At 49.6% G+C, this 27215-nt stretch overlaps 1 protein-coding gene across 2 annotated transcripts; it reads left to right on the top strand.

Moving 5' to 3' along the window:
• Window positions 1-1250: 1250 nt before the first annotated feature.
• On the top strand, window positions 1251-25443 carry LOC128272010 (ankyrin-3-like). Of its 2 annotated transcripts, none has more exons than XM_053009715.1 (11): window positions 1251-1676; window positions 18417-18518; window positions 19195-19647; window positions 19722-20486; window positions 20559-20762; window positions 21743-22486; window positions 22581-22761; window positions 22836-23103; window positions 23244-23261; window positions 23400-23785; window positions 23920-25443. In XM_053009715.1, exons 1-11 carry the CDS (start codon window positions 1251-1253, stop codon window positions 24231-24233), a joined length of 3861 nt encoding a protein of 1286 aa, XP_052865675.1. In that variant the 3' UTR covers window positions 24234-25443. The 2 variants fall into 2 exon arrangements, with proteins under 2 accessions (XP_052865675.1, XP_052865676.1); XM_053009716.1 differs by lacking the exon at window positions 1251-1676 and adding an exon at window positions 15364-15491.
• Window positions 25444-27215: the final 1772 nt, after the last annotated feature.

The raw sequence follows: 27215 nt of genomic DNA on the forward strand, positions 1-27215 counted from the left end.
GGAGCCGTTGGCGTGTCAACAATGGAGCCACGCGAACTGCGGTGACTGCCGGGCGCGTGATTATGAATCAAATTAAGTTTTATGTTTCTGGTACCTTCCCCTGTTCGGTGGCACCGGTCAGGGAGCTTTCCCCCCGTTTGGTAAAGCTCAGAGCAACCAGTGCATACTGTGGCCGTGTTCTGGGTGGCCGTGCAACATTCAGCTGGAAAGTAACGGGTAGTTCCCTGGAGTCTGGCCTGGTGTAGAAGTTGCGCCAGTCGGCGCCGTAGCGTTGCATTGGAGTGCGATGTGCACAATTTCGATCATGTCCCACGTACCACGTGCGACGTCTTCACCCCGGTCTTCGGCCCGGAAGTAGGGGCCCGGACTCGTGTTATCGTGCAGCGAGGGCGACATCCAAGCGAAGCGAAACGTTGCGTAGAGGTCAAGTAGAGGAGACAGCCGTTGGTCGGTCGGTGCGACTGTGTGCGGAGCGCAAGATTCGTGCGGCGCAGGTCGACGACGGCGCTATGGGTGCGCTTCCGAGTGCGTTTTGGCGTTCTGCTTTTTTTGCGGGCCCTATCCCTTCGAAAGGGCAGCAGCCTTTTGGCGCCAGTCGCCCAGTTGGTGGACCGCAAGGGTGGTGGCCGCATCCGGGAGCGTCGTGTAATGTCTCCGTTTACATTCCGTTTGCTCGGGCGCCATTAATGGCGCTTGGTCTGGAGCCACGTTTAGTGCTGGGCTGCTGGCTGTGGCTTACTGGCCATATCCAGATTCTCGGCAGCTCGGCGGTGCTTTGTGGGAAATTTACGGTAACAGCAATGGATACTGGGTCCAGTCTTAGTAGCGCTCTCCGTTTCGAGACGAGCGAGTTTCGTGGACTCTAATCGAGCCATCAATTTCTGGTGCCGTCTAGCGATCGGCGGCGACTCTGCTGTTACATTGAGCTTTGGGCGTTCGCTAACCTATTTGTCCGTTTCTTGGTTTGCTCTATCTTTTCCAGAATTGTGTCCAAAAAGGCGTCGTTTGTGTGTGTGTGTTGAAGTATCGCTTTGTGTGTAGTGTGCGCATTAGTTACTAAGCTTGACCGTGCCCGGAAGTGATAGTCCGCAAGTGTATCTTATAAGAAGGCCCCCTTTGGGCTGTTGTTTGTGGAAAGCTACAAGTAGTTAGAGTAGGTAATCGTGTTTATATCTTCACTCGTTATCCGTGCAGTGCCCACTAGAAACGGCTTATTAGTGTGTGTGTGTGTTTCCTGTTGCGTCAGAGAAATGGCCCAATTTGTGACTCACATTCAGCCGACGCTGATCGAGGCGTCTCAGGGGCACGTTCCGCACCACCATGGGCACCAGGTCGGTGTGCCGCACGCATCCCATCTGCCGCACAGTGGCCACAACATGCCGTCACCGCCGACTGCCCACCATGGCCACGGGCACGGCCACGGACACGGGCACCACGCGCACACCTCGTCCCTGGTCCACAGCGCGAGCCGCGATATGTCGAACAGCAAGGGATCGCACAAGGTGCCGCATCACCTGCCACTGTCGCCCAAGGTCGACGATCACCATCAACCGCATCCCCATTATCAGCACGTGGAAGGATACTACCAGCACATGCCGGTGCACTATCACCACCACCACCACCAGCAGCAGCAGCACCATCATCACAGTCACAGCCATAGCCAACATCACTCCGGGGTGAGTACAAATGTGTATTTGATTGAAGTTGCTGAGTTTTTTTTCTGGCTCTCTGGATGGTGGGTCACTTTTCAAGACCCAAACGTGCCACAGGGCGTTACGGCTACGAATTGGAATCCGGCACGAGACTAGAAAAGAGCTGACTTTTGCTGCAAATTACGATACTCGTTAGTACTCGCTAGATGCGAGAAGACTTCTTGTTCGCACTCCATTGATATTGGGCACCGCGTTTGTGCCAAGATAGAGCAGAAAACAAAAAGAGGTTTAGTTCAAGTACAAAAAGAAATTTAAATCCTTACCATTCCGCGCGGACAATATGCCAAACATCATACTTCTGTCATGTGGTTCTTTCTAGAGTCGTCAGGTGTTATTTTACTCCAGATTGTTTTGATTGATTTAGCTAATTCTGTTAAATTGAGAGGGGTCTTCAAGGTTTATAGGTGTCCACATGTTCCCAGTGGTTGGCTGGTATGGACAGCGATATTAATAGCCTAAAACCTTGATATCATGAAATCTTCGCCAATATGATTTGTTCCTTCTTGAATGATTTTCTTATTGTCATGTTTTGGTCAGCTTTCGAGTCACCAGGACCAGTAAAGGCCATCAACTTGTAGGGTTCATGCAAAAAAATAATCCCTGGAACATAATGCCGAAGTAATTTGTTTTCTACTGTTGATTTAGCCCTCATATAGCAGAAAATGGTACTCCTCATCATGATAGTTGAGTCTTAGCAAAAATGCATCACTCCAGAACAGCTTTTCACACAATAAGTGAGGTTTCAAAGCATGCCGATAAAAAAATACCGTTCTTTTTTTAATTAGCCTTGGTTAGTGGGGTTAGACGCCTGTGGGATGCTTCCGGACTCATGTCTGGTTTATGTCTCGAACTCTGTTGCTGCTACTCTATGCTGCTCTGTTGCTCTGAGATAAGCCTAAGTAAGCCCTCGATGGTTTTTTTATTTGTTTAAAAAACCTTTAAAGCCATTGGTTTCTGGTCAAACGATGAACTAGTGTTTATGATTCTCGGTGCGTCAAGAGCATCGAATCTTGGAGCTGTTTTCTTCTGTCCAGCCAACAGTTGTGCGGGCACAGAAGGAATCCTGTAAGTGGGCCTGTCGAACGGTAATCAGTTAATTTACACGAAACCTACGGAACGGACGGTGGAATGGAAGTATTGTTCAATGCTTGCTAAACACGTCAAATAAGCACGAAAATTGCCAAACTTGACCCCTTTAGACAGCGAGTATCTCTCTTCTTTGGCGCTACAACCGCTGCGCGGTCTTGGCCTGCACCAGAGACAATGTTAATCTCTGGTGCTCTCTCTAACATTTTCATTTTTACGGGCGGGATTGTTAGCCCCGCGCCAACCCCCCTATCACGCCGGTATCGGAAATCGAAACCATGGCCGGTTGAGTGACAACCGATCCCGGGATTCGAAACCCAGGCCAGCTGCGTGACAGCGAAGAGCACTACCGACTGCTCTATCAGCGGGGGGCAGACAGCGAGTATGGCAATATGTAAACATTGTTCGGTTAAGCAGTAGGTTTCTCTACTGACTAACGATCTGTTCATACTCGACCTAATGTGGTGAAAACGAAACATTTTCATAACATATTTGAAAAGATGACAAAGCAACAACTATGCTGGACACCAGACCAACGACCATTGCAGACGTGGACAGTAAGTTAAGAAACGAGTTAGTTTATGAAAATAATAGCTAAAAATCACATAAACACTTTTCGGCAAGCACCGCCTCTTTTTACTGCCAACCTACCACTTTTATTCATCGCCCTTTACTGGGCCGAATGCTATCCACAGCCCCACCGTCCTAATGGTCTCTACATTTCAACCATGCAGCATGTCGTCGTTTGCACAGAACCTCACATGACCCTCACAGTACCCCCTATTGAAGGACTGCTGCACGATGCAGTGGTCTAGTGGAATATTGCTACGATGTGCATTGAATTCCGTTTGCATGGAACAAATGGAGTTGCCACTCTGGCAATGTGATTATCGCAGGAAAAAGTGCACCCAAGAGGACAGAAAAATGGGAATGCCCTTTCAGAAACGAATCGGCTTAGACGCTACGAGGCCTAATGCCCTGTATTGTCGAAAAAAGTGGCACACAGAGGGCAAAAAAGTGGCTCCAAAATCGTGTTAGTATAGACTAGCACATGCCCATTCCCCATTAAAAAGTTTTAAATTTATAAGCCAACTTTTAGCCGTTGCTGGATGCTAGGGACGGGCACTGTTACGCAGTGTCGAGGCATAATTTCTGCTTCCCAAATCCCGGTTCCATATTTCTGCTACGTTGGAAGCGATTGTTTACTACCCTTTAGCATCGTTGGTTATGTAAAACTTCTGCAACTAGCTCATGGTTTGCGTGTTAGTCGAACATCAGAATGGAACTATTGGGCTGGCGAAGTCAAATAAGCTGTACGGGTGAGACGTACACTGTCAGATTTTATTCTAGCAACGAGTTTTATGTGGGGCATATAATTGATAAGTCGCGTGTTCGGTACTAAGATTAGGCGACCCAACATATCATATACCGTAGCAAATCGTTCTGTTAAGTGACTGATTACCCGTTAGCATTTAAATATTTGCAAAAATGAACGATCGGGACGTGTTTATCGGGTAAAGGAGTGATGGAGTATTTTCGTGTAATGAATAGTACTAACGTCGTATTGTAAACATGGACATCAACAGATGACTTAACCTTGTGATGGTAACAATTGTTCTTCAGGGTTGAACTTGGATTACCGCTGGAGACAACTTTATAAAATAATTTAATGATTATTCTATTAAATTATTTTACCCTTAGAATCGGTTATAAAATGAGCAGTACATACGTGTATTTCGCACGTCAGGGTTTCGCTTTTCAGGCAACATCGCGAATGGAACTTCTGACCATCTCGGTGACGACGACAAGCACTGCCACCTAAGGCTAACGTCACTGTCACTACATGGCTTTAGGTAGCTCGTGGCCAATAAGTTATCTTCCGGCTGTACCGGCGAAGAAAATTGCCAAAAATGGAAAAGTTCTATGCCGGCTTCATCAGTTCCGCAACTATTCATTGCCCGCCACCAAATGGCACGCCCTACCACGGGCCAAAGGCTTACGTGTACGGAATATGGAATGGGATTATGAATGACGCTACAGTTGTCTCTGGACGGGCAAATGGTAAAGTTATTGGAACCGAGAAGAGGCATTTTTTTCCTATCTGGCGTGACGTTTCCGTCGTGGACTTTTGTTGATTTTGGATCGTCTTCAAAATGCTGCCGTAACGAGCTTCGGGCTAGTGTTGACATTGCACCGGCCAAGATTTATGCTGGCTATGAGTGTAGCTGACGGGAAGCGAGGGTTTGTGTTTTTGTGCTGCTCCAGCAAACATTGAAAGCCAAAGCCCCGGCAGAAGTGGTGCCAAAAACCGTAATGTGTGAGTGTGTGGCCTTTTTGACAAGAAAAGATCGGCCAAGAAAGTTTTCGGTACGCCCACTGTTCGCCTCATTTGCCAGAACCGGTTCGCACCGGAATTGATGATAAGTCGAACTGGCTAGCAGATCCGCTGCCCCACGCCATACCAACATCAATTTGGACGCCAAAAAGTATTCCGGATAATGAAGAATGGCCAAGACGTGCGCTGTGATGGGTTGTGCAAGAAACGCTGGGGGCGTAGAGCGCTCGTATATAAGAAAATAAATCAGCATTGTCGTGAACTTGCTCATCGAGATCGCTCATCGGAACCAGGCGTAGTTCCACGGGTCAGACCGTGGGAGGTAGGAGTCTATGTCGGTGCCCTTCACGAAACCTGGCGCCAGCAAATCTGGACACAGAACCCAGGCTATGCTGGCCGGGTGATCCAGTACGGTGGCCTACTGCTGCGTTCGGTGTCCTAAGTGATACAGGAGAATCGGATTACCAAGTGCGGATTATTTCTCCGCATCATTTGTTATACGTTCGTGTTGATCACACGCCACGGTTCAGTCTACCCTGACTGCGGTGGCCCCGTTTCCAGCGTCACCCAACTATATCGGTCACCGGGTGTGACCCAGCGAGTGCAACGCTGGTGGAAACCTTTATGGGCGTTGGGCGACACAATTTATATGCCCTGCCAGGATGTCTGAATTGCAAACGGAAGTTGCGCCCTTTCCTTGCCCGATGCGCCACGCTCCTCGATGCAGTGGTCACTCGCCGGGCTGGTCCTCTGTATCACATCCAAACCGCTGAACCGATGTGTAGGCGTATACTGATGGGGAAGATACTGAACACTTTCTGCGACACGACTTACAGCAACCGCAAACAACGACACTTCCGGCGAAAGGGAGTGGTACCGAGCGCGTGATGTGCTTCAATAACTTGTCTTGACTCGGCCACGGATTGGGCTCGGCCGAGAAGTGCTGCCAGTGACTGCTGAATGTGATGGACACATTATGTAACACTGCATCAAACCACAAATAGGTTATTGGCGTACCGGCGTCTTTTGAGGCTCTGCAGAATTTGTGTGACATAACCAGCTACAGGCAAATTTGGCCGTTTGTTTTCGTTTTGTTTCCTCCCAGTCTCGTATCGTTTGTTATGGTTATGGAAATAACAAATCTTAAACGCAACAGAGATCCTTCATTGGGCGCATGTTTGTTTGCTTCTATGGGTCAAAGTAGAAGTTACATAATTTCGGACAGTTGTTCGGAATAGTAGATTTAGGTCGTTCTAATAGCTTTAAGGCGATTAAAACGACCAAATCGACAAAATACGATAAAAATAAATATTTTACTACGCTAATACGCTTCCAAAGCTATTATGACATCATCATTGATTGATGAAAAACGCTATCCATGCATGAATTTTTGTAGGTCTGGAAATAGATAGAAGTCGATAGGGGTAACCAAGGTGAACATGGTGACCGTATTCACCAGATTTGGCTCCAACAATTGGAACTTTAATTCGTAGAAACATTTTATTGATTTCGATTTCAACACGCCAACCTGAAGTTTTACACGACCAACAACTTTTTTAAGCAATAATGACTAGAAGCATCAGTCTTTGAAACGAAAAAAGGGGTTGGTAGAATGCATGTGGAGAAACTGGCACAAGTGCAAATTGATGGTTTTCAGCTTTTGGAATGCAACAGAAATTCATTCCATTGGTTACGTGGCAAATCGGCAACTGTGGCAAAGTCGCACGAATTGGACTACAAATTGGTTACAATATTTGCAATTGCAATATCTGGGCATATTCTGGAGAGAGATAAACATGGTATTGCTGCTATTGACGTAAACGGGCGAACGAATAAATTGACATAAGCTGAAAGTTTTTATAAAATTACTTTCAAATATCAATATCAAAACCAGTTGGTTTTGTTGTTTTGAAAACTTAGTTACACACCTACATGGACCTCTTTTTCTTCATAAGTTTTGACAGGTTTTCTTACTGGAAGACCTGAATTCGTGTACGATGTCATTTAGCTCAAAGAGTAACTAGTGGTATGATTCGACACGATTTTGAATAGGGAAACATGTTCCAAATGATTTCAATAAATGAAAAAGTCATTAATTCGACGGATGGGAACAAAACTGTAGCGGGAACGATCGTCGAGTCGAGTCGTCGGACACTAAAAGTGTAGTGATCTTCGCACGGCAAATGGTCGAAGTAACACCTTGCGACCTCGAATGCACCGACGATCGATGGTGCATGCGAATCGGTGAAGCGCAGCGCTTCACTCAATTCGCGCAAAAGAATTCCGATTGAAATCCGATTTGTTCCGGACGGCACGGTCGAAATAGAGAGCGAAGCGGCGTACTGTCGAGTCGAGTTTCCTGTTCGCGGTCCTAGGATGCCTAGTCTCACCGCAGGCATGGCGGAAAAGGCATGCCAAGCGGGGAAAGAAATCTAACCCGTTCTCCTATGGCGATTTCCTTCCGATTCGGTTTGGCGGTGTCACGTTAAAACGTGGACCTTTCGCTATCTACCACCGATCGGAGTCTTCACTGGATACCGGGTTGGATCGGGGGCCAGTTTGACACCATCGGACACACTCAGTCTCGGTTGGCGCGCGAGAGGCGCGCAACAGTCCACCGGGGGTGGACGATATACGGTTCCGCGCCCGTTTATACGGTCGGCTCGAACAGTCGGACGGTGAAGTCTAGATCGCGTGTGGCGGTCGTGGTTTCTCACTCGCGGTGCTCGGTGCCAAAAATAGCGCCACCGGGAGTGACTTGGCATTGGACGTTGATGAAGTGTGGCGTCGTCGCCCGGAGTGACAGAGTGAATAGTTTTCCATCGTGTTTCATCACCGCTGAGCCCATTATTGGTGGATATTTTTTTTGTATTTGAAAGTATAGTAACGTAGAGTTGTAGTGCTGACGAGTGGAAAACAACGACACGATCTGAGCGAGCGATGTGTTCGCGAAGATAGACCCATTCTTTGATGGACCATTGCGAAAGACAGACGGAAGACGGACACACTCGAGGATGGAGCAGATATTGTTGTGCGTTTTAGTCCATTTAGTAGCTCAAAACTTGTGCACTAGCATCGGGATACGAGTCCTCGGAAAGGCTACTCTAATTGAAACGAATGTGCCCACTTTAATAGAAAATAAAATACTTGAAGGCCAAACCCTAGTGGGGTCAGATACAGTAGGTTACGTTCACAGTACGTCCATCGGAGGCGAGATGTGAATTTTTTAAACCCTACGGTCGGTAGCCAGCGGGTTTTCTTTCGCCACAACGACCACCATTTATTTTTACCTTTCTCTCCTGAGCGCGTACACGTATCATGAAATTGCCCGTCGGTTGATGGGACCAAAAGGCGAACCCAGGCAGCCAGGATCACCCAAAGGGGTGCTGTACATGCTCCCCACGAGCAGACCGACGCGAAGAAATACGAAAAGGGTTAAACTGTTTGCTGGCTTATGACCTGCGGGCTTTCATTCATTTTTTTAACACGAAACCCAGGATTTCCTCCTGCGAACGCTTGACTGCTGAGAGCGCTCGAATGCGCTTCACCGTCGGCGACGCCCACCGGTGGCGTACTAGGCTTCATGAGCGGTGTACTCACCATTTCACTCGACTCACTGTGGAGTGACTGGAGTGACTGGACGAACAAAAAAAAAAACATGCAACAGTAACATCAAATATACATTCCGCAACCGCAATATTCCGTCGGCGCACTAAGTGCCTTCGCCTTCGCCGCACGTTCCGGATGACTTTGAGTGTTCACGCATTGGCACTATTAACGTTCCATCGCCCCAGAGTGAGAAGTAAGAGCCGAGCCGGCGGAGGGCAGTACCCATAACCTAATTACGTGAGGCGTGTTCGCACGAGGAAGCTGGATAATCGTGCGGCAAAGTGTCACAACTTCTGACTCCGGGAAACTGGCGCCCCGCAAAGTTGTCTAGGCGGAAAAATGCCACTCAAATTTGGTCGAGGTTGAGCGATGATCGGTGAAAGTTTGTCCGCTGGCGGTGTTGGTGTCATGCGAAAGCGATTAAATTGCAGGCCCGACTGGTGGGGTTCCGGTTGGTTCCGGTGGTTTCGAGTGATTTCTGTTCTTTTAAATTGAATAACTTCGTCTAGACAATCAGGACCGTAGTCGGGATTCGGGATGACGGTGGTGTTCGAGACGGTGGTGTTCGGCAGCGAACGGAATTGAATGTTGGAAAGATCTGCACGTTTTAACAACGGTCCGTCAGTTTGTTCAACAAATTCTATGGAAATATCGTATTTTATCCTGTATTAGCAGCAGCCAGGTTTTTGGAAAATGAAAATCCATTGGAAATGGAAAAATTTGAAAAAAAGTATTTTCTAATTATTTTACGCTTTTTCAAACCTAATTAAAACCTACCTAATTGAAAAATATTTTCTTCAAAAATTATAAACTAACTTTGTGATATGTTATTGGATAAGGAGTTATTGGATAGATTCCGAATCCAATAACTCCTTTATTCATCACAGTAGCCATGAAACTAATAACCAACTTGGTCGTCGGACAAGTTTGGCATTTTCTGGGCCAATCTGTTGCTGGTTTTCCCTGAAAGATTATTCCGTTTCATAACCTTGAATACCGAGACGAAATGTCCAACGAAATTGGCAATATCGTTTTCTTTGGTAAACTTTCTGGCGTCACATAGAACCATTTTTGTAGAGACAGCGACATAATTGCTCCTGTGGTCAACAATCCAGTTCTTTAGATGCTTTTCCAATGGAGGCCATTTGAGACTTCTGTTACTTCTGTTACTATCTCTTTTTGGTCCTAGTGACCATTTTTTCCCCCGCTGATAGAGCAGTCGGTAGTGCTCTTCGCTGTCACGCAGCTGGCCTGGGTTTCGAATCCCGGGATCGGTTGTCACTCAACCGGCCATGGTTTCGATTCCCGATACCGGCGTGACAGGGGGGTTGGCGCGGGGCTAACAATCCCGTCTGTAAAAATTAAATGTTACAGAAGAGCATCCAGAGATTAGCATTGTCTCTGGTGCCAGGCCAAGACTGCTCAGCGGTTGTAGCGCCAAAAAAGAAGAAGAAGAAGACAATTTTTTCTGCTATATAAAACTTCCTTCCAGTAGCTCTGTTGCCATTCTTCTTGGCAACACCATTAAACGCTCGCAAGTAATTTAATTAAAAACTCGGAATAGTAATTGTAGTTACAACAGTAAATGTGACCTAGATCCTGTCAAGGACGCGTGATTTCTGATAATTTGTGCGAACTTCCACAAGAACGAAAGGTACCTGGGCATTTATTGGCAAGAGTTGGCAAGATCTTCACGTTCGTTCGAGTCTCAAAACATTCATCATGTAACAAACGTGATATGGCGATGTACGGACAACTCAAACGTCTTTCGAACAATGCTACTCTGTTATGCAATACGATAATCAATTATGTGACCTGTTACGAAAGTTCCGACTTCGTCCTCACCAATTCCAGAACGGAAACCGAAACAGGTTACTTCGCAATTTTGCACATACGACACGCGTTGTGACGTTTCCAACGTGGACCACGTCCCCTGGCACAGTCTAACGCATTCGCAGACGGTACACATGTTCCACGTCCGGTGACGTCTACCGCTGATCCGTGGTGGAGTTTTTCTCGGAAAACCCATCACGAGAGAGAGGGAGAGAGAGACAAGCGACGGGATAGATTATTTATGACCACCCTCGGCGAACCGCACACACCGACACACACAAACACACCGATTGGCCGTAGGTGGTCTTGATGCATTTTCCGCGTCGGCGTCGTCAATTTGGAAATGGCGTGCTTCGGGCCACCCGTCGCTACTATTTTTGTGAATATCTCCATGCCGAGACCCGACCAGGACGGACCAGAAAGGGAAGCCTGTGGTTGACGGTTTGCGTCGTGACTTTTCGCGGTAATCGGCGATCGTGTGTCTGTCGGTTAGTTTCCCATCACAAGACCCATCAACCCTTCACGAACAACCACCACGTTTGTTGTCGGCCGTGAGCGTGCCAGTTCACGAGCGCGCTTGTGTGTGTGTGTGTGTCGTGCCGTGAGTCGTGAGCCGTGGTCACGGTTTCGTAAGCTAATTCGACTTCGGCGTACCAGTTGCGGTTAGTAGACGCGTAGGACGAGTTCAGGCGAGTTGGACGACGCGGGCCGTCATCTGTCCGGTCAATCCAAGTGAGGTCCGATCAGAACGGGTGCACTAAGCTGCTGAGTTTACACAGTGCTAACAGGGTGCCGAAGATCTCACAGTGATACGATAAAGTGATTGTGAGAGTGACCCTGAAAGACGGTCCGGAAGATCTTCCTCAACCAACGCTGGGGATCTGCGACAGTGCGTTCAAGTCGGTGCACCACGGCGAAAAGGATTTCGTTTGGAGGAGTGACCTGTTCCGTGGCCTAGTGAAACGTCTGGTGGCTGCTGTTTGGGCTGGTGAAAAGGATCTTCGTGGCAGGCAGGCCGACAGGCTCTGGTGACAGTACGAGCATTTTCCGGAACCCGCCAGCATGCTGACCCTGAAGAAGCGTTTTCCGTCGCTGCAGAGTCTTGGCGTAAGTGCCCGTGTGTGTGTGTGTTTATTTTCATCCTATGCTATTTTAGCATCACCATCCGTTGTCGTCATCATCGAGTGGATTTTTGCGCCTTGATTAGTGCCGCTCGGGGTCCGCTTTGAGATTTCATTTTCTTTTTTTTTCTCTTCGCTTTCACCCGTGAGGTGCTATTTATGTTGGGCTTGTGATCTGTTGGTGTGTTCGTGATGGGCGGTTGGTGGTGTTACTCTCGAGCATGATGCTCCGCTCTAGTTGAGGGAAGCGCCACCCGAAAGTGTCGTTGGTGGAGCTCGGAGCGTTGGAGCACACTCAACGGACAACAAATATTCGCATTCATTAGAGAGATATTATGGCTCCTCACGGGATGTTGGGCAAAACTGTTGGCAGGCTGAACGATTGATTTTTCTTTGCTGCAGATCCTGTTGCGATGTGCCAAACAGTCCTCCGATAAGGTAAAAGAGACTGACTACGATTTTGTTACCCCAAAAAGTCTTCTCAGGGTTGTTATTTTCTTTCGCAATGTTTGGTAATTGGCCTGGCGCTTGCCTTGGGTCCAACCTGCCTTGGGACCATTATCGTCAGAATACACGCATTCGCTTAACATTATTTTCACATAAATTACGGAATTGGCTTCGGCAAAGTACCTCCTCTGGGAGAGCTGAACCGGTGGCGACCACTTATCGGCCGCACTACAGCACCAGCTGCCAAGAAACTGACTGCCCCTTCGTGACCCAATGGCCAGAAAACACATCTTTGGTAGCCGTGCTACATGCTGTTGCTCCGCTGCCCTTTCGGGAAACAGTTTTGGTGTTTTAGTGTTGGCAGCCGTCATCGTCGCTCATTACGCAGCTTTTCGTCATTACGCAGCTTTTCGGCGCCAGCCAGAGGTCAAGGTTTGTCGGGGCTACTAAATTTAGTTGCTGCCGATGCCCAGCGCAATGGAGGCGCCAATGCGATTGCTCGTGTCGGAGGGTTGATTGGTTTGCATTTGTTGAAATAATAGGGTTTGTTTTATTGCAGTTTGTATTGTTGTTCGCATTTATATGATTGTTTCAATATGTGGGTCGTTTGGCAGTACTTTCTCCGGTTGGCTGTCAACCTTTCAGCACATTTGTTTGATGGTATACTTCTGTGGCCAAAAAATTACGAGAATTGGCTTATAACTCAAAAACGCTTTGTTTATTCTTCCAAGTTCATTTCATCCCGTCAATACACTAGTTCCAATGTTTCTTTGCAGTTTTCAAATCATGCCGCAAAGTCTTCTTCCGGTATATCGTTCAATACGTTCTTCGTTTCGATTTCTATCTCTCCTATAGAGTGAAAAACCTGTCAACGAAGCGGCTTCTTGAGTTGAGCGAATAGCCCGAAGCGAATTGGTGCATCTGCGAAAACAAGCAGAATTGTCAGTGTTTTCCATTCAACGTTTCAAGTTTATACACTCTGAAGGTTCGATCGGTATCGCCAACCGACCGCAGGCTAATTAAAAATACCCGTTGGAATCTATTATTTTACGTTGTTTCAGAAAAGAGTGTGTGGTAGTAAAATAGAAAAAAGGTTACCTTCGCGCAAATTACAACCATTAATTACCTGTTCGGCTCGCTTTGCGCTACGTTCTTAGGAAGTCAAACAAGATTGGGTAACAGCGTTTAGTCTACCGATTTTCCCGACCTCGACACGGCGCTGATTGTTGTAAGTCTTCCTGCCTTCCAGCACCTGCTGCGGGACTACAATCAATCGGATTTGTGGCTTTCAACACTACCGATGGTGTCAAACAGTGTTAGTGCGGCATCGATTTGTCATGAAGTTGACCGCGTTGACCATCAACACTTGGCGGACCTTCGAATTTTTTTGTTTGTAAGGCCCCGACCACGCATGATAATAAACTATCGGGATCCGAAACGAAGCCGACGAGGCACAGATCCCGCTGTCACGCCAAACCAGTCGCTCCGGCTTCTTCCGGTGCACTTGTGCACCCCCTCGTTGGAAACCCTCGCCCGAAATCCGCCGGCATAAAGCCGTCCGAACGCGACACATCAATTAACGTGAATCACGCTAGGGAGCAGGGTACAGGTTCGTGCGTTCGTGTGTGTGGCACAATAAAATGTAGAAAATTCAGGCAACCGGCAAAAGGGTACGCTAATGGCTCACCATTATTATTGCCGCAGGGTGTGGGCCGAAGGGCCCAAGTTCAGTCCGGCGTGACGCGCGGCGGACGCCATACGAATATCCCTTTAACTTTGGCACCGGCACCGCACTCCGATGATGTCACGTTTGCACTGCAACCCCCTGCGCCTATCCTGGCGTGGACCTACACAACGTACACACACCGCGGCCGACCCTAGCGTGGAAACACACACCGGCGCCGCACAGCACCGCAGGAACTGCACAGGAAACGCACCCCTGCAGTTCGGTGTTGCGTGTGTGTGTGTGTGAACGCTACGGAAGCACGTGCCTCGCAAGGACTCGAGCCGACGAGCCCACCGGCCGAGCCTGGCAGGTGCACCGGTGTGTGGGTGAGCTCCCGGTTGACGCGGCGATGTGTTTGTGCGCTGTGGCCCGTTTCGCGGTGTGCGCTCGCTGTTTACGTTTTTGGCAAGCCGGCTTCCGCCCAAACTACGGTGCGGGGACATTTCGAAAGAGGTTTCGGGCACGGAGTCGGCACTCCAGGACGGGGTTCGGGTTTTCGAACATCGAACGCCCCAGGATCGGCGTCGTCGGGAATGATGCGTGATGCGCGCATGTGTCATGTGCCCCTCCACCAAACCGGAGGAGAACTTGGCCCTTGGAGGGCCCTATATCCTGAGCGGTTCGGGCCGATTTTCACTCAGTCTACAAGGAACCGTCGGCAAGGATACCCGCGATAAAACCCCAAGTGTACCGGATCAAGGCTCTACCGAGAGCTCCCCACAAATCAGTGTGATATCTAGTTATACTTCCCTTTTACTGCACTGCAGCAGAAGCACCGGAAGCACCGGCAGAAACCGGAAGCCCCCCACCCCCGCGTAATCCGCTGCTCGCGCATTCAATGGGATTCGGGGTCGAACCGCAGCCACAGTGACAGAAAAGGGCCCACGTCGTGGCGAAGGTTGCGGCCATTTTGAACGCGTTCTCGACCCCGCCGAGGCAGGGACAGGGATACCCTGCTATAGACTTTACATTTTTGCACATTTGCTCGAACGCTTTGATACGTGATTTTTTCGCCCTGTGTTTGTATCTCTCGCTGTGTGTGTGTGTGTACAGTTCTTAAGTCTAGGTTAGTGCCAAAGCGCAGCTACAAAAAAAGAAGAAAAAAAAAACCAACCTCAAACCGTTTTCGCTACTAATCCAATCCACGCACTCACACACTAAGGGCGCCCGCGGATGTAGGACATACGTGTGCCGCCGCTGCCTGGATACTTTGGCCCACATCCGCCGCGAAAGGAGAGCGCACGTTAAGAGTATTATGCAATCAGCGGACTGCGGACCGCTGCGAACGTTTGCCAAGTGGTAGTAGCAGCAGCAGTAGTGCAACAGTGCGAGGACCACTGGTGAGGAGTGCCGCCGCCGTAGTAGCCCCACGAGTGGCCCACAGTTTGCTGTAGAGAGAGCGAGAGATAGTCCTGAGAGGGTGCGTTCGTGTTTGTTGCGGACTTGAGCACGGGGCGTTAGTGGATTCGTTAAAAAAGGTCCACAGGGGACGAAGAGTGCTCCGCGCAGGGATTGCATATACGCAGGGGGTGCACTGCTACAGACGGCCGCCCGCTTAATCGATCGCAACGGAAGGACCTCTTTTCCCAACGCTGGCAATGGTCACCGAAAATGGAACGCAGGTGAGTGTGTGGGACGCAGGGTAGAGGGCGCAGGCACTTCGCCGAAGAAGGTCTCGGACGCTCGGATGGACGGATCAAGGAAAAATCGATTTTCTGTTGCGGTTGCGGACGTACCGGTCCGACGGCGTTGAGTCTGCCCCTTGTAAATGCTTTAGCTGCCATAGCCACGGAGGAGGCCACAAATGTGGCGATTGCAACGAATTCTTCCGCCGGATGTTCCAATGGCCGCGGCCTGTCGCGGGGTCGCGGTGGGAAAATTCTCTCCACAACGGAGCCGAGCCAACGGATGCCGCAGAGCGATCGATATTTTGTCATGTCGTTTGCTGTTTGCGCCTGTGTGTGTGTGTGTGTGCCTGTTGGTTGCACGCGAGAAAATGGCGAAAGGGACCGACCGACCGACGGGATGCCCTGGCGGGCGCGAGCCCGAGAGTGGGCCCGAGAGCCGCGTGTGAGAGTGGAGCAAACGGAAGCTGACGGAGCTGAGCTGAACGTGTTCCGCCGCTTCCGACATCGTCGTCATCGGGATGGCGAGAAAGATTCGGCAGCATCACAAAGGAGCATCTTGTAGGAGCAGCAGCGCACGGTAGTCCTTACTGCAGACGGTCAGAGGTTGAAAGCCAGAGGGGAACGGGGTGACGCGTGTCCACGTTGACACACGCACACACCCATTTCCCGGTGCGAAGGAAGCAACGGCTGACACGCATACAACTGCGGGAGTTTCCCTACTGTTCCGCGGGCCAAAATGGCAGTCTCTCGGTTGGATTCGGCCGGTCTCAAGGACCAAAAAGCTGCCGGGTGGTGCAAGGGTGGTTCTCGGAGCAAAATGAGCCTCTAATTTAGGGCTTTCGTCTGCCCCCGGTCGATTGCCGTATCGATTATACGCGCACCTTGAGACCGGTGCTGGTTGGCCGGCGATGCCTTCTACGATCAGCTTGTCGCCAAGGACCGTCAATCACGACGCGGGTGCTCTCATGGAAAAGGTTCGCTGATATGGCAATGTGGCATTTACGCCAAGCCCAGCCAAGCTCTGGGCTCTCGGGGCGCGTGTCGGGCTTTTTGTTTGGGTTTCTTTCCACCGTTTGGTGTTGCTCATGCCGCTGGCAATAGTTGGGTGCGGTCGCGTGGCTGGTACCTAGCTGAGGTATGGCGAGATGTGCTATTAAAAGTGAAATATGATACGACCATAACAAACAAGGCACATGACACGTTACGTTATTGCAACGCTACTCAGCCACACGAGCTCTGAAACCCAAGGGGCTCGCCGGAAAATGCCGCTACTGTTTCGTGTGATGTTTGCGCTTCCATCATATAAGTAGTTCGCAAAAGACGTATATATAATATAGACGTATTCCGGTATATACTAGGTACACGGTTATGTACGGAATGTCCAAGATATAAGTACTCATAGCGTAGATAATGCCGAGGTGTTAAATTGGAAAAACAAGAACTCGGCCATAGCTCAAGAGTGCAATCGTCAGCACACTGCGTTTCAATTCCGATGCCGTTGCTCCGGGACGACACACTATCTGCAGCCAATTACTTGCCTCGAGGCGCTTGTTTGGGTGCTTTTGGAACGATGCCAAAAACCGGCCCAGTGCTGAAACTCAAACTTGAGCTGCTCATTGCTTCAACTTTGTGACACTAGCTTGCAAAGATGACCAACCCCAACGTTCAGCACACAGCCGCTGGCTTCATTTCAACCCGTTTTCATAGGTGGAGCTTTGCGCAAGCACTGTAGATGCTCGCCGTGGATCAATAACGTCCATTTGGTGCGCTTTTTGCGCCCCATGTACCGACGAGAATGGCCGTTGTTACGTCGATTGCAACATAGCGTTCAGTTTTGACCTTCCGTTAAAACTGGCTGGCTGGTCCAGTGGTAGTGGGATGTCGGGCCTTCCGACGGAATGCGAGCAGTGGAAGACATTATTCACAATTATATCACGTTCCGGAAATCCGGGCGACTGGTATCCGTTCGCTCAAATGGCAGATGTCGGGCCGGCGGAGGGCTCTGCGCACGCCAGACTGCCTGGCGTCAGCATCAGGTTGGTGTTCGTTCGTTCGTCACGATGGCGCACCGTGATGTAAGCGGACCACCAGCGGCTGCCAATGGCCGTCCAGCGAACGACGGGCAGCCTGAGGACGAAGCCCAGGTGTGAGTCGCAAGTCGTTCGTCCATGGTATAACTTTTTTATGGTCGATGAAATGGCTCTCGGACCACCGGAAAAAAGAAAGGTTATTTGGGACCGTCGAATTAAGGCAAGAAATTTAAAGACTCGCTTGTTGGAACATAGGTTCTAAGGCGCTACGCTGTATGCCCCCGGTGTACTGCATTATGACAGCGGCAGTGCGATCGATTCGGCGGTATGCTGGCCTACAGACTCGCCTCTGACCGAGTTGGCACGAAGCGGCCAAGTCAGCCATCGTTTGCAGCACTTCCCGTTTGCAGCGGAACAGTAGCGGAAGTTCTCGAAGACGGATGACCTCAGCAGGAAGAGCCGTAGCTTTGCCGACGTGGGAAAAGAACGTGTTTTTGATGAACATGCCGAGGACTACGGGAAAAAGAACGAGCATTTGAATCGTTAGTTTTGAGAGGAGGATGTATGAGCATCAATAAGAACGTTGAGGTCTTACTCGATTAGGCGACTGTTTTACGAACTCCGGGATGGGCAATTGTGTTACCCACTGCAAGATAATACTATTGATTCGATAGGTTTAATCAAAAATGGTCTCTCTTATAGTCTCTTGTCTTAAAATGACTTCAATAGGTAGCTTCATCAAAACACAATTTTTAAAGCAACATTCAGTTACCGTTTCGCAATTGAAGAGTTCGGCACGGAGCAGCTAACGATTTCATCACCACAAACTTCTCAACTGTTGGCGGAGCGCATGCATTAATGAAACTTCTTTCCTTTCGATTCGTTCTAGTCCGATGGAAACACGTCGTTCCTGCGTGCCGCTCGGGCCGGCAACTTGGAGAAGGTTTTGGAACACCTGAAAAACAACATTGATATCAATACTTGCAATGCGGTAAGTAGTGCTTCCAGGAAAGCTGGCGTAATTTGTGGAATGAATTTCTGAGAATCGGTTTGGCTCACGGGCAAAGAACGTTCTTCCAACCTGAAGTTTTTGCTGAAGAACGACACCAACAGATGTCGCTACCTGCGCTACGTCGAGCAGTCCGTTGTTTCGCAATGGGTTCCGTGTGCGCATAGTCCGACGGTCATCCTTCGCCGTTCACCGGTAGGGGAATACCGAGCCGTACCGAACGCCAGTTTTCGAACAAGACTTCACTGCGCAAGGTCGCAGGACATCGCTGTCGCCGCCGCCGCTACCGTTCGGCCGTCGTTCGGCCATGCGTACAGGAAACCCCGGCTTCGCGAGTGTGTTAGGTTATGGTCGTCGCCGTGCCGTGCATCGGCTGCCGTGAAAGCGAAAGTCATCCCGCACCGGGGTACGGCGGTAGACGCGCGCGGTTCCAAGCGTTGTCAAGCAGCAATCAACAACTTGCCCCCACGCCACAGTACGATAACCGGGTGGGCCCGCCATGTCCTTGTGCGCGTGACCCTTGCGAAAGTGATGGTGGATCCGTCACTGGTCCTGAGAATCCTAGCTCCCGATTTGGTTGGGGTTGTACTTTTAATTTCGTTTCGATGTCATGGTCCCTAATCTGTTTCCTCAACAACCCTCTCGCCGGATCCACCAGAATGGCTTGAACGCGCTGCACCTAGCGTCGAAGGATGGTCACGTGACCGTCGTGTCGGAGCTGTTGGCCCGCGGTGCGACGGTGGATGCCGCCACCAAGAAGGGCAACACCGCGCTGCACATCGCTTCGCTGGCCGGCCAGGAGGAGGTGGTGAAGCTGCTGATCAAGCACAACGCGTCCGTCAACGTTCAATCGCAGAATGGCTTCACGCCACTGTATATGGCGGCCCAGGAGAACCACGACTCGGTCGTCCGGTTGCTGCTGTCCAACGGTGCCAACCAGAGCTTGGCCACGGAGGACGGCTTTACGCCGCTGGCCGTCGCCATGCAGCAGGGCCACGACAAGGTGGTGGCCGTGTTGCTGGAGAGCGACACCAGGGGCAAGGTGCGGTTGCCTGCGCTGCACATCGCCGCCAAGAAGGATGACGTGAAGGCCGCTACCCTGCTGCTGGAGGTGAGTAGCCACTAACTTCCGTAGGACGTGCCACTAACTTTCGCTCCGCCTCCGTCCCGTTGCGTTGCTTCCAGAACGACCACAACCCGGACGTGACGTCCAAGTCGGGCTTCACACCGCTGCACATCGCGTCGCACTACGGCAACGAAGCCATGGCCAACCTGCTCATCCAGAAGGGGGCCGACGTGAACTACGCCGCCAAGCACAACATCAGCCCGCTGCATGTGGCCGCCAAGTGGGGCAAAACCAACATGGTGGCGCTGCTGCTGGAGAAGGGTGCCAACATCGAGAGCAAAACGCGCGACGGGCTGACACCGCTCCACTGTGCGGCCCGGTCCGGCCACGAGCAGGTGGTCGACATGCTGCTCGAGCGCGGGGCCCCGATCAGCTCGAAGACGAAGAACGGGCTCGCCCCGCTGCATATGGCGGCCCAGGGCGAGCACGTGGACGCCGCACGCATTCTGCTGTACCATCGCGCCCCGGTCGACGAGGTAACGGTCGACTACCTGACGGCCCTGCACGTGGCCGCCCACTGCGGCCACGTGCGGGTCGCGAAGCTCCTGCTCGACCGCAACGCGGACGCGAACGCGCGGGCCCTCAACGGCTTCACGCCTCTGCACATCGCGTGCAAGAAGAACCGCATCAAGGTGGTGGAGCTGCTGCTGAAGCACGGTGCCAGCATTAGTGCCACCACCGAGAGCGGCCTAACGCCGCTCCACGTCGCCTCGTTCATGGGGTGCATGAACATCGTCATTTACTTGCTGCAACACGACGCCAGCCCGGATGTGCCGACGGTGCGCGGCGAAACTCCGTTACATCTGGCGGCCAGAGCCAACCAGGTAAGTCCTGCCGTTCCACCGGTGGAGCCCTAGTCGCCGAGCCCGTGTCTAATGCCCCATGTGCACTTTCAGACCGACATTATTCGCATTTTGCTACGTAACGGGGCGCAGGTGGATGCGCGCGCTCGCGAACAGCAAACACCGCTGCACATCGCTTCCCGGCTGGGCAACGTGGACATCGTGATGCTGCTGCTGCAGCACGGCGCCCAGGTGGACGCGGTCACGAAGGACATGTACACGGCCCTGCATATCGCCGCCAAGGAGGGCCAGGATGAGGTAAAGAATCTCGTTGCTAAAAAACTGTTGGACCACATAGACACGGTCTACCTGATGCAGCTGTTTTGGATACGGCACCAGGAGTATTTCATATAGACGAGATGCGCCGGCGTTGGCGTAGTGGTCCGCCGGAATGTGCCACCGATGCTAATACATATCGTACCGCGACCGCCCGAAAAAGGGCCGTTAGGGCCGCTAGGAATCCCGGATCCAATCCGAACGCACAACGAACGCTAAGAGCAATAGGTTAAAAGTAACGCAGTTAGACGACGTTTGACGGTTGTTTCAGTTCTGTTTCCGCCTATGTTTAGTTTTACTTACGTTTCATTTGTTGCCCAACTTCACTCGAAAGACTTGGAATAAAGCTGAGTCGCAAGTCACTTCCGGCGTGAGACGGGGTCGAGAACCGTCGCAAGCGGAAGGAAAATGAGCCTTATGTTTTGGAGTTTTATTATTATTTCCCTTACTTTCGGCGCCAAATGTAGTGCCCGGAGTGTGGCGCAGGACATTAACTTTTGGCAGGTGCAAAGGCTTTTAAGGAGACAGAGAGAGCGAGAGAGAGACACAGAGAGCGAGGGAGAGAGACCGTGAGTAGTGGCAGGTATTCGCGAATGTGTAGTGATATACGATTTGGTTTATTATTGTTTTTGTTTTGGTTTGAGTTTCTGTTTGCGTTTGCTTTTGCTGTCACTTTGCCCGGGTGACTACTGCGTTTTTAACAGTTTCCGGTGTTCCTCATCACACGACGCGGTGCCGGTCGTGGAAAAATTCCGTTAATTCTGGTCCAATAACTGCTTGTGTTTGCCTTCCTGTAGTGTGCGGTTCGAATGGTGTTTGCTCTGCGTTTCCTGTTGACCCTTGAACAAACCATACCTACGTTTCTAACACTTACGAACGTCAAACACCAGCCAAACGGAAGGGCTGGCGCCGTGTGTGAACTCTGTGACGAACTGTAACGCCTCAATCGTTGCTCGTTTTAGGTCGCCGGTGTGCTGCTGGACAATGGTGCCCAGATTGATGCCACGACGAAGAAGGGCTTCACACCGCTGCACCTGACGGCCAAGTACGGCCACATGAAAGTGGCCGAGCTGCTGCTGCAGAAGAATGCGCCGGTCGACGCGCAGGGCAAGAATGGCGTCACGCCGCTGCATGTCGCCAGCCACTACGATCACCAGAACGTGGCGATGCTGCTGCTGGAGAAGGGTGCCAGTCCGCACGCGACGGCCAAGAACGGGCACACGCCGCTGCACATTGCGGCACGCAAGAATCAGCTGGACATTGCTAAAACGCTGCTAAAGTATAAGGCACAACCGAGCGCGGAAAGTAAGGCCGGCTTTACGCCGCTGCACCTGAGCGCTCAGGAGGGCCACACCGAAATGTCGGGGCTGCTGTTGGAGCACCAGGCCAACCCGGACCACCAGGCGCGCAACGGACTGACACCGATGCACCTGTGCGCCCAGGAGGACCGGGTCAGTGTGGCGCAGGTGCTGGTGAAGCATGGCGCCAACCTGCGGGCTGCCACGAAGGCGGGCTACATGCCGCTGCACGTAGCGTCGCACTTCGGACAGGCAAACATGGTACGCTACCTGATCGAGCAGAGTGCCGACGTAAACGCTTCTACCGGTATCGGCTACACAGCGCTACATCAAGCTTCGCAGCAAGGACACTGCCACATTGTTAACATACTGCTGGAAAATAATGCTAACCCTAATGCTATTACTAATGTAAGTACTCTCTGCGGCACGCAGTTGGCGTTGACGAGATGCTTTCGTTGCGGGATCGATTCGCTTACTCTATCTCTTGCTGGTCCTCCGACAGAATGGACAAACATCGTTGAAGATTGCGCAAAAGCTGGGCTACATTAGTGTGCTCGATTCGCTGAAATCCGTCACGGATTCCAAAGCTACTCCGGAGCAGCCGCCATCCGAGGAGAAGTACCGGGTAGTCGCTCCTGAGGCAATGCACGAAACATTTATGTCCGATTCCGAAGAAGAAGGAGGTAAGCGATCACGGGCTCTCGGGCATGTGGCCGAACAAATGAAAAGCGAACACGTTCGCACACTCAATTCGCAGGGGAGGATACGGTGCTGTCTGATCAACCGTACCGCTATCTGACGGTCGACGAGATGAAATCTCTCGGAGACGATTCGCTACCGATAGACGTGACGCGTGACGAGCGCATGGACTCGAACAAGATGGTGCAGAGTAACGACTCGCACCAGTTCCCACCGACGGCCCTCGAGGACTCCATCAGTCCCCAGCACGCCTCGATGGTGCAGTCCGGCATATCGGCCGCCGATTTCACGGACAACATCAACATTGAGCGACAGGCACACGTCGGGTAAGTGCACGCGCGCTACCGCTTTTGCTACTCTCTGTGATGGGCTCGACTAATCCACAATTACATTCACTTTTCTGCTTACCTAACGTCTTGCCATGCTGCGTGCGATGCATTCGTTCGGGTTACTTGCGTACTAACAGAAAGCTTCACTGGAGGAAGTAAGTGGCAAAGCTCAGTGCACGGGATGTTGGGCTTACCTTGCTAGCTAGTTACTTATTATCGTTTTCCTGTTTGTTTGATTTTTCACTCGTTACCGTTCTTGTGACATGAAACTAACACCCGGCTTCATTCTTTAGCTTCCTGGTGTCCTTCTTGGTGGATGCGCGCGGCGGTGCCATGCGTGGATGCCGTCACAGCGGCGTTCGTATCATCGTACCTGCGCGCTCGGCGGCACAGCCAACGCGCATAACCTGCCGCTACGTGAAACCTCAGCGCACCATGCATCCGCCACCGCTAATGGAAGGTGAGGCGCTGGCCAGTCGCGTGCTGGAGCTGGGCCCGGTTGGAGCGAAGTTCCTTGGGCCCGTCATAATGGAGGTGCCCCACTTTGCGTCGCTGCGTGGCAAGGAGCGCGAGATCGTTATCCTTCGGTCGGATAATGGGGAAACATGGCGCGAGCACAACATCGACATGTCGGAAGAAATCGTGCACGATGTACTGAACGAGTGCTTCGAACCAGAAGGTAATGTCTTTAGCCAAGTAGCAGGCACCCGGCCCGACCCGCGGTGAACGGGGTTTGCGGCGGACCATTTCTAGTACCCCATTTGCTGATCCTTCTGTGGTGTCGTGGCGGTTGTGGTGTGATTCTTCTTGTAGATCTAGCGCAGCTTGATGAACTCGGCGGTGGACGTATTTGTCGCTTCGTAACGTACGACTTTCCGCAGTACTTTGCGGTGATCTCACGCATTCGCCAAGAGGTGCATGCCATCGGACCGGAAGGGGGCATGGTTTCTAGCACGGTCGTGCCGCAGGTGCAGGCCGTCTTTCCGCAGGGCGCGCTCACCAAGAAGATTAAAGTTGGGCTACAGGTAAATCTGTTCAAACCACGCAAAGGTGTTGCACCGGAGAAGTTGCGCAAGATCAGCGTCAACCATGTGCCGAAGAAGAAACGTTTCTCGTTGATCTGGTAAAGGCGTACGAACGAATCGGTGTTTATTGCGCACTTAACGAGCAAGCGTAACGAGGCTTAAGCAAACGAACGAGCATAGGAAATGCTTCGGTGTAAAGACGACAAGCTGTGCAGTCAGGACGTTGACATATTCTCTGTTTCCTTACTTCCTCTTGATAAGTACCATGAAACTGTTTGATGGAGGCTGGAAAACATTGCTCAATTATTTATTTATTTTACTTTATGCTTAAAGTATTATGCATGTTACAAGCAGGTGAAATGCATTAGTCACTATCATGTAGGTTGCAGCTTACTTGTGTATTATTTGGTAATTTCCTTAAGTTTCCGCACTACATAATAATGTCGGATTTAGTTTCAATTTTCAATGACTCCTGTTTAAAAGGAAATTATTTGTGTATTTGCTTCTGGACTGTGTGATATTATTATGTTAGCGTAATGAACTATGAAAATATTACCTTTTAGATTCCACCAGCGCGTTGAATGAGTTAAAAGCAGCATCACCTGTGCGAAAAGGGTTGTGACGATGGGAACTCTTCAATACAAAAAAAAAGAAAAGATAGTTCTATCGTTTTGATAACTGCAAACATTACCAGCCAATAAAACTTACTTGCACCAGTATTCTTACAGATAGTCGCAAACGCTCTTGGCGAAATGGAAATTCTTTAAACTCAGTCGAATACTCTGATTTTGAGCACTAAACAGTCCGACCGATAACATAAACCTAACAATGCTATTTATGAATAGCTAACTCTTTCAACAATTTAACCAATCTTACCAACATACTGTTACGTTTAGTTTTGCCTTAAACATTCAATAACTACACTATGATAACAATTGTAATTAAGCCGTAGGTGAAGAGGAATTTGAAAGTTTTCTTGAATTTGTTGCCAAATTTAAAGTAAAACTTCATTCAACGCATTCGACTACATACAGAAAGAGAACAATCATAATTACCTTCAATCAAAATAATCGGATAATTCTGCTAGAAACGAAGTTGCTCTTGAATTTTACCATCTATACCCCGTCTAGAAGATGGAGACATTAATATACCAGTATTTAACCTGCAGGTACCTTTGGAACTAACTTTAGCGATGAAGCAGCAGGATAAACAAATATAAATAAAAAACCGTCTGACAAAGTATTAGACTACTGCCAACTAGTCAAGTAACAAATAGTTTACTCGCCAGTACAAACAGTCAACGATCTCGTCTAATACGCCAAAGAACGCCGGCTGGTGCGACAAGCAATGAGATGTTAAACGTGTGTTTTTTTGCAGGAAAACGTTTGCAAGAGAGGTTTTGGCTGCATTCAACAATCACATTTTGTAACAATTAAGCATTACATACTATGCAACGATGAAGCTCGCGTTGGTTACGCTTAGAGAACAATAAGATACTTAGGAGCAGCCATTCGGTACACTTCAGCAACACACTATCGCCATCAGGCACAATATTATTTAAACTCGAAGGACATTGTGGATGCAGGATTTCGACATCGATGAACTTCTCGCTAAACTACTATTTGAGTGCCCAATAAATTTAGTTCATGTGATGAAAAAAACAAATTCAAAAAGCTGCTGCATTGCAACCAGATTGTTTCATTTCTTGCTTGAGTTGTGTATTTCTCGGTGTCACCAACCGATCGGAAAATCTCAAAGGCGAGTGAGCAATAGAATGAAAGTACAACACCTTAAAGCAAACCATAGTAGCAGGGCTGCAAATGCAAACAAATCGAATCGTAAGCGTGGTCGGCAATTTTCCTGGACTTTGACACTGCGATTAGTTTCATATTGTGCATTAGTTGTTCGGTAACCGCACATTGGTTCAGTATACGACAGAGAAGCGAACATGTTCAATTAGTCAACTGAAAGAAAACAAGTATAATGAACACCAGCATTAACAAAACATTATCTGCTATCGTGCAAACGTGAAAACACAAGCCGACCGTGACCGAAGAAGTCGAAATTCTTGTTCGCACATTCACATTATACACAAGAAATGTACTAAATTTATTGGGTATCTTCAGATGCTCATTCTAAGCAGTAAGCAGTATGATTGCAAGTTAGGATTTGTATAATTTCTTATGATGATTTAGACGGCAATTGTTGCACACGAACACAATTTGTGAGACATAGAAAAAAAAATCATAGTATTTTAAACATTAGTTTAATGTTCGATGTTCGATACGGGGTATGCAAAATTGGTAATTTATGCCCTTTGTACAAGAAACGGTTTGATTTTATTTACTTGAGTGTTCCAAACGTTAAGCCATGCATTTTGCGAGAGGGGCTTTGATTAGACGAAATCCGGAAACATTAACTGTACAGCAGCTCTTGGCAAACCGAACCCCGAACGTGCTGGATATGTTTGAGGGACATTTTGTCAATAGTAGATTTTAAGCTCACATAATATGCTTCTATAATGCGAGTCGCGAGGAAAACACAGTTGTATTTTTATTTGCTTTTTATAAGGGTCGATCTATGATTTTCTACAGCTTTTAATTAATTGAACTGCAGCCATGCTCATGCACAATTCATCCTACCTTCCGTGACCTACGTAATTCCTACCTCGTGCTGGTCTTACCGGCAGTAAGATTTGTTTCGTACGTTTCTGAAATTTGCGCCTTGCTTCTATTGTTTGTGTCTATCTAGAAATTTTGCTTTTCGGAGGTAAATATTGTTTTTGATGTGCTCCACTGTGCTCCATTAAATCGTGCATCATGTTGGCTGGCTCAACCAAATATGAGAACGTTTCCGTCGGATTTGGTGGCTGCAAAGTGTTTGTCTGAACTGTATTTGTGGTTTGTGAAGTGGACAATGGAGGTTACAATGAAAGGTAAGCCATGACTTAGTGCCAGAGTTGAGTGACTTTGCCAGAAACGAATGTTGAAAATTTTTTTTTCAAATGCGGTTGAATTGAGGATTTTCCAAACTGTTCGTGCTGCTTTACATTCCACAACATGTGATGGTCACCAATGTGATGCT

Source organism: Anopheles cruzii, chromosome 3 (assembly GCF_943734635.1).
Source record: "Anopheles cruzii chromosome 3, idAnoCruzAS_RS32_06, whole genome shotgun sequence".
NCBI lineage: Eukaryota > Metazoa > Arthropoda > Insecta > Diptera > Culicidae > Anopheles > Anopheles cruzii.